The sequence below is a fragment of the Mycetomoellerius zeteki genome, unplaced genomic scaffold, assembly GCF_001594055.1.
Source record: "Mycetomoellerius zeteki isolate Tzet28-1 unplaced genomic scaffold, Tzet1.0 scaffold93, whole genome shotgun sequence".
In the NCBI taxonomy this organism is placed as follows: Eukaryota; Metazoa; Arthropoda; class Insecta; order Hymenoptera; family Formicidae; genus Mycetomoellerius; species Mycetomoellerius zeteki.
This window is the reverse complement of record NW_017257968.1, coordinates 407185-415373: the sequence shown is the minus strand read 5'-3', so window position 1 is coordinate 415373 and position 8189 is coordinate 407185. Positions and strand designations below refer to the sequence as shown.

The following is an 8189-nucleotide window of genomic DNA, read 5'->3' as shown; positions in this document are numbered from 1 at the left end:
AAATTCCTTTTATTTCCTCAGAAAGGAAGACGAAGTCTCACGGGTTACGCGACAGCAGCGGGCAATTATTCGTCTCGAAAACGCACGGTTGGACATTTCCTTGCGACTCGCGGCGAGTTAAATCTCCTGCCACGAGCGACGCTAGACGAGTGCGCGAACGTCGCGTGCACGCGCGCTCGCAAACGTCGTTAAGATCCGTTTTCTGTAGCTGAACTAATGTGCACTTTTGGAACTTAAAGTAAAGATAGATATGCGTTTGATATATTTGGCGAAAGCGAGAAAAAGAATTCTAGTGCAGTTTAGTGCAGGAATAAAAAAAAACAGTCTCCGTGTATTTAATCTCTTCGCGATGCTCTCACCAGTCTCACCGACGACATCGACTCTTACGTCGACTGCCGATGGTAACGCGGAGCGTAGTACAGTGCGTACGTCCGTCAGCCGTTTGCCCACTCGGCGGATAAGCGATCGTCGCTCGAGCGATCGGCGCGCAGATCGACTGGATCGACTGACGTGGTGGGTCGGGAGTGGACGCGCGGCGGCCACATCGGCGATCAGTTACGCGCGAATGGTCCTCGGACGTTGAAGTCGCGGAGCAGCGCGACGATTGTGCGATTAATTCTTCTCCTCGCTCGTTCCAGACGGGATCGGTGAATAGGTCTTCGATAGGATGGTCCTGTTCACGATAATCGCGAGGGTGGCAGACGGCCTGCCACTGGCGGCCACCATGCAGGACAACGAGCAGGTTAGACGTATGCTATGATGAAACGTCACCTCGTTCTTACGATTAGCCGTCACACTTGTGCAATTAACTAGATTCGTCGACGGAAGTCTTATTACTGACATTGTAGGAGAAGGGATCATGAAATTTATTTGTTAAAGTAACTTTCCACCAATGTAATTAGCGTTTACTCATCTTTCTTTGATTTTCATAACTAGAAAAAAACGAAGAGTAAGTTGAACAGAGATCAAAGTAAGTCTGCATTGGTGGAGATTGACATGAAAGTTTAGATTTTTGAAGCAAATCAATATTTAGACTGGCATCTGTTGTATTTTATTATTTTTATGTTTGCGTATATTTATATAATTTATTTATGTATCTTTAATCTTTATATTTATATATTTTATTAAACTTAGAAGTTAATATGTTCTGTTTTGTGCCATAGGATGGTAAAAATATTGTGGAATATCAAAATCAAGCAAAGATGCTATTCAGAAAACTAGGTCCACAGTCTCCGACAAGGTGTACCCTCGAAACTGGACCGTATCTTTTCCAGTAAGTGACAGTTGGGCTGTGTTTGAATTCTCCACCTGAGAGTGTCCTATTGTATCATTGTATCCTTATTTATTGAATGTTAAAGATGAATAAAATGATTTTGTAACTTTCTCATGTTGTAATAACGATTAAAAAGATCAAAAATCAAAATGATACATAGGACTACTCAAGTAGAGAATCTAAATGTATGCTTAGCGAGTTTGATCTATGTATTTTAAAACAGTTGTATGTCGTACTTTGTTTATAGTTATTTAATCGAAAATGAGGTGTGTTATCTGGTACTATGCGAAAGGAATTACAGCACACGCATAGCTTACAGCTACTTGGAAGATATAGCACAAGAGTTTCATGCTCAGTATGGAAAACGTGTAAATACAGTGACCAGGCCTTATACCTTTATCGAATTTGGTATGCTATAGATGACTGTGAATGTTAACGTCTTACTGAGCATGTGCATTGCATTAGCTTTACGTTGTTTGTTTTTCAGATACGTACATTCAAAAAGCCAAGAAGATCTTTATGGACAGTAGATCTCGCAGAAACTTGAACACGCTTAACAGCCAGTTGCAAGATGTGCAAAGAATCATGGTACAAAATATCGATGATGTTTTACAAAGGGGTACCATACTTTCAGGTAACGTAGAACTGTTCTGTTTGTGTAAAAAGCTAGAAATGTAAAAATCTACATGTACTAAAATATTATTTGTATTTTACAGAATTGGATTCCAAGACCCAAAACTTGTCTATGTTGTCACAAAAGTATAAAAAAGACGCGAGACATCTGAATAGCAAATCGATGTACGTGAAAGCCGTTGCTGGTCTTGTTGCATTTTTGGTCTTTCTGTTATATTTCTTCATTCTTTAGTTAAACAACATGAATAAAAAACTTCGATATTATACGTCAAAGGTATTCCATTTTCAAGGATAGAATATTTTTGTTTATCTCGCTCATAATTGCGGAGTATTTGTGTGATTCCAACATCCATTTATATTTACAGAAGAGGAAAATGAAAACTTTTACATAAAAGATAAAAATTGCGAAAATGTAATTATATTGTATTGATATATTTAAATTGATCCATGTAAAAATTATGTTTATAAAAAAATAGTATATAAAAATATTCAATGATTTTTTAACGTTGTTCAATGACAAAATAATTTTTCGTTACATAGAAATGAATAGATATAATTTTTTATTTTAATATTTTTATTGAATCGTTCTAATAATTTTGTGGAAGGGATCTAGTAATTTCTACATAAAAACTATACAATATGTCATTATTTTAAAAACATATTGTAGCAAATATTTGTGTGATTTATTTATTTTCGTAGTTTGTTGTAATGATGAAAAATAAATTATCTCTACATTATCAACTGGAATAAGTTTTTTTGAGTAGAGATACCATAAATTTTTTCCATTGAAAAAAAAAAGATAAGTATCATTCCACGTACTTATAGATTGTATTTATCATATCTTTGTTGAATCATATCACATTTTATGAAGTCCCTCTGTAAAGAGAGTCCCGAGTTAAGCGGGAAGCACAGACTCTTGCATAACACATAAGGCATAAGAAATTCAATCAATCGGAGTTCTTTATTTCATGGAAAGGAAGGAAACGAAGGACTTTGGTTCGTTTTCTTATACATTACGTGTTATGCGTTATGCAAGAGTCTGTGCTCCCCGCTTTAATATAAATTTAAAAAGATATATTTATTATTTGAGTGCGGTTGTATTTTTGGGTGGTATGCAGATATATGTATTATCAGTATATGTGGAAAAGGAACCAATTAAGAAAAAATGTATTATAGACGATCATACACGTCATTAATGTTGCTACATTTGTATTTCATCTGTATCAAAATTATAATGATGTATTTACAATAAAAATATCTATATATAAGTCAATATTTATAATAATGGATGTAATTTTTACATTTTTATTAACTCTTCGTAATTTGGTATTGTATATTAAGCGATCCTTTCTTTTTTTTTACTTTATTATCCGTATTTTCACCATCAGAATCTGAAAAATCATTGAAGAAATAATTTACTGGTTCGTCTTTTTTGTCATCATTGGGCCTGTTATTGTTGTATTTTTTCTTTGCTCCGTAACTTGTACACTCTGCATCACTCATTTCTTCATCTAGAAAATAATATGTATATGATGTACTGCTCTATGATAACATATTGGAATTGTAATGGTTGTTGTAATGAATAATATTTACCAGTATCTATAATATCATACATATTCGAGTGATCCTTCATAACGACATGCAATGTCGGAAACTCCACTATAGTCTTATTCTCCAAATTTTCTTGTAATGTAAGCGTAAGATCCAAGTCATAAAATCTAAAAATAATCAATTATAATTAGTTAAGTGCTTTTATAAGACTAAAAAAAAAGAAATATTTACCTGGACTGTGCCTTCTTTATTTTCTCGGCTTTTAAAAGAATTTTAATATTAGTTAACCCAGCTGCTCTATAAAATTGTAATTTATCAGCTAAAAATAGTTTTGTGTTCAATTTTTCAATGTCAGTCTCATCTGTCGCAGAAATTGGATCTAAAACCTGTTCCACCAATGTTGATAATCTTACGTTGTCTAGAGTTCTATAATATACATAATAATGTATTATTCATTTCTTAAAAACTATTTATCGACTTTCAGAGATGACAAGTATTTATGTACCTGTCTATTGTGTACTTTATGTTTTCAGCTTGTGGAAAAATCCATTCTAGACGCCAGAATAGCTCATTGGTCTTCCAGTTAAGGTACGTAGTGTTCTCCTTGTGCCGACTGAAGACTTGCGGCATAAATAACAGCGACACTTTTCTACAGGACGCAGCGCATCTCAATTTATGTAGGTGCTGAAAGAGAAGACATTGTGACTTTGTTGCATTCTTAAAAAATATAAACAAAAATGAGAGAATATCATACCACTGGTAGAGTAACAGCTTGGCGAGTGTATTTTATCTCTGGATTTCTCTTCTTTGTATCAATTGATCTGCCAACTTGCTCGAGAAAGCGATAGTCTAGAAAATATAGTATTAAAATTTTAAGGGTAATTATACAGAACAGGTCCCGCAGCTTAAAAATCAATAAAATTAGGCTTATTCGACGCGTTTTTCGACCCTTTCGACAGATTTTCTGATTTCATTAGTAGTCAACTTTAACGCTTAATATCTCGGTTTGCGAGGCAGAGCGACGCTTATTTCTGCCAGATTCTTTCGTTTCAGGCAAAAAGGCGTCGAATAAGCCTAATTTTATTGATTTTTAAGCTATGGGACCTATTCTATATAATTATCATTTTAAAATGTCTCGGGTAACTTAAATGGAGAAAGGAGACCATTCTCTTACCGCTCAATAAATCTAAGTCAGTAAACGTCGCTAAAGGGACGAACTTGGTCGGATCTCGGATCCCATTACATTCTAGCTCCTTCTTATGAACGTTTACGCACGTGAGAGAGCATGTTCTAACCTCACATTTCGGGCAGGTGTATCGCGCCTTAACCGTGCCGCATACCTCGCAATCCTCCAATCTGTAAATAAAGACAGGAATAAATTAACTGTCCGGTAATCGCTGTCACGAGGAAATTCTATCGGTTTTTACATTTATATACGTTAGGAATCCTACTTACTTGTTCTTAGTGGCTGCCATCTTAGTTTTATTTGCCTTTTGTGCATGTATATTTATAGGTGTAGAAGAAAGGTCCCTATTATGAGATATCGAATTCATTTTGGGTAAATGCTAGAAGTCTATAAGCAGAATAAAAAAAAATGATAGATCATTTTGAAAGGAATTTAATAAGCTTTAAGATGACGTTACCTAAAATTTAATTCAAATTCCATTTTTTTTTTTAAATTAAAGAAATGTAAAAAGTGAGCAAGACGCAAAATGAAAAAATTGTGCTCCTAATATGAGATGTTCCGAAAAATCGATAGTAAAGCGGAAAATATTTAGAACTTGTTTTCAGGTAGTTGGAATCAAGCATCGCAGATATAGGCACTCGACGTTCATTCCGGTTGTCTTTTTTATTGTTGTACAATAACATTTATACTTTAGCAACGATTCTTACTATAACATAGGAGCATTCCTAATATATTTCATATTAGGAATACCCTGGGTATCTCATATTACGATTTCCACGCCTTATAGCTTTACGATCATCAAATCTAACTTCTATAATTAAACAATTCAACATATCCCGTATTTTTCTATTAGTACGACCTTACTCTATCACTATATGAAGATTTTATTGCCAAATATTTATTTTTTATTTATTATTAAATAATAAACAAGGTCTCAATAAAACTTGAAGACATCCAAATTCTAAAATCTTGTTTTACAATAACTACAGGCATGATCTAATAATGAACTTTTTACTAAATAGTTTTCAATCCAAGAGCAATAAATTCATAGTGGAACCAATAGATAGCGTTTATTAGTTTAGCAGAAACGCTGCTATCTCATATTAGGCGCCTATCTCATAATAGGGGACTTCCCTCTATTTGTCGCAAGCTCCAACATGTTCCAAAGTTCAACATGCTCCTATCATAGCTCCTATTCACTCTATCAAATACGTTGGAGTGAGTAAGAACTATGATTGGAGCATATTGGAACATGTTGGAATATGTGACGCGAACAAACCTTATGTACAAGGTGCGTCACCAAAATCCGGACAAATCGAACAATTTCTCTTTAAACAAAATGTTTTTAAAAATATAATAGTAATAAGGCTCAATAAATTCAAAAAATAAAAAAGGAAATAGGATTACGAGCCAAAGGTTTTTTTTAATCGTTATGATTTAAATTATTAGTAAAATAAATATGTCATTAGAATATAAAAACTTTAATGCCGGCTATAAACAATAAATGACAAAATAAAGACAAACGTTTCGATCCCTATCGGATCATTATCAATGTTAAAATGAACAATACAATAATAAAATTAAAAATAAAATTTAAAAATTATACTTCACTCTCCTTTCGCAGTATTAACATTTTCGTTAACATTCGAAGCAAATATGGTACAATGTGGTATCCGTAACAATGATCTTCCGTTTATGTATAATGTAGCGTTATTATCATTTCTGTTGAGAAGTACAATTATAAGTCATATAAAGTGATAGAGATAGTAATATAAAATAGTAAGAAATATAAACTACCATTAATAAACGTTATAATATATGCAATAGTACATTATCTATAATTAAAAATAATTTAGTAGCAGCTGAATCGAAAAAGAATAAATACCTTACATGTGGATCTTAATAGACAGTCTATCATAAGAACAATGCGAATAAAGTGAAAAATCGTGTCATTATTCGTCTCTGTACTGATACAATATGAATCGACATTCAAAAGACAAGAAGGTTGATGTGGTAAAATAGAAGAAAAGGAGAGAGAGCATAAGAAGGGGAAAATTGAATAGAGAAAGAAGAAAGGGGAGAGGGAGTGTAAAAAGAAAGAAAAAGAAAGTAATTATGAAGGAGAGAGAGATTCTATAATTTGTAAGTAAGATTCTGGCAGCGAATCTGTTTCATTTTGTTTATTAAGACCTTGTTTTTGTCTTTTGATATGGATCATTTCAGATACCAATCTTTTATTATATGAAGATTCACTATCCAAAATCTTTATTTCATTCCATCTAAAATTGTGGTCAAAATTAATACGATGGTCGGTTATGACAGTAGGAGAACCAGTCTTTTTTCTTATCTCAGAGATATGCTCGTGTAATCTCGTACTCAATTTTCTTTTCGTCTGACCAACATAGCTAGCCTCACAGTCGTCACAAGAAATCTTGTATACTACGTTCTGATTGGAAAGTAACTCTAACTTGTCTTTTCCCTTCTTGATAAAATTTTTTAGTGTGATAAAATGTTTTTAATGAAAAATTAAATATTACAAAAAATTTTTTTACATGGCATTTGGATCCCTATAGAGCATAATTATTCGATATATCCCCCATTAGCTTGAATGACGGCCTCTATTCTCGGTCTGAAGCGTTGGCACGCATGCTGTAATGTAGCGCTGTCCATGCCGACGAATGTTGCCTCAATAGCGGTCCTTAATGACGTTACATTGGGATGCCGAGACTTGTTTGTGACTCTTTCAACCAGGGCTGAGTATTTTTGCATTTAAAATGCCATTTAAAATGTAATTCTATTTAAAATGCTAAATGTAAAATACTTAAAAAATGTATATTAAAATGTATGTAGGTTTTTTTTTGAAAACCATTCTGTATTTGAAAACTATTTAAAATATCTATTTACCCATTTTACATATAAAGTGGATTCGAAAAACATTTTACATTTTAAATACATTTTTTTAAGTATTTTATATTTGGAATTTTAAATGATTACCCAGCCCTGCTTTCAACTACGCTCCATACGTAGTAATCCAAGGGATTTAAATCTGGGCTGTTAGGAGGCCAGAATTCTTTGGACCAAAATATATCGACGTTGTCTGAGAGCCAATTTTGAATCAAATGACTCGTATGAGCCGGTGCATCGTCCTGTTGAAAAACATATGGCCTTCCGGATGCTACAGTTTCCATCCACGGCTTCACTACATCCCTCAGAACGCGCAAATATACTTCTTTTGTGACTCCTTTGTTTCCCCTTTTATAAAGAAATGTGGTGGCATGATATCACCCTCACTGGACACAACACCTAGCACGTGAACATTGGCCGGAAATTTTGTTCTGGCAACAGAAACATCCTCGGGATTGTAGACGAACCATCGGTCATTTCTCCGGTTAATTTTGGCATCAACAGCAAAAATTTTTTCGTCAGAAAAGAACTTGATTCGTCCCGACGCTTCGTTTTTCAAGGAACACAATAACAGATTGCAGCGAGCAACTCGCCTTGTCCTGGCAGCCTCAGAGAGCATCTGTTGTATCTTTAATGTGTACG

General features: G+C 33.9%; 2 protein-coding genes across 3 annotated transcripts; one reads left to right on the top strand and one right to left on the bottom strand.

The window, feature by feature from the left end:
• Positions 1-381: 381 nt before the first annotated feature.
• On the top strand, positions 382-2284 carry Sec22 (vesicle-trafficking protein SEC22). Of its 2 annotated transcripts, none has more exons than XM_018460247.1 (5): positions 382-742; positions 1164-1273; positions 1521-1681; positions 1761-1907; positions 1990-2284. In XM_018460247.1, exons 1-5 carry the CDS (start codon positions 668-670, stop codon positions 2136-2138), a joined length of 642 nt encoding a protein of 213 aa, XP_018315749.1. In that variant the 5' UTR covers positions 382-667; the 3' UTR covers positions 2139-2284. The 2 variants fall into 2 exon arrangements, with proteins under 2 accessions (XP_018315749.1, XP_018315750.1); XM_018460248.1 differs by lacking the exon at positions 382-742 and adding an exon at positions 797-878.
• A 930-nt stretch (positions 2285-3214) lies between these two features.
• LOC108730507 (box C/D snoRNA protein 1) lies at positions 3215-4937 on the bottom strand. Its single transcript, XM_018460246.1, has 7 exons — positions 4913-4937; positions 4632-4813; positions 4212-4306; positions 3963-4141; positions 3689-3883; positions 3500-3624; positions 3215-3417 (listed from the first exon to the last, which is right to left on the bottom strand). Exons 1-7 carry the CDS (start codon positions 4930-4932, stop codon positions 3215-3217), a joined length of 999 nt encoding a protein of 332 aa, XP_018315748.1. The 5' UTR covers positions 4933-4937.
• Between the last annotated feature and the right edge of the window lie 3252 nt (positions 4938-8189).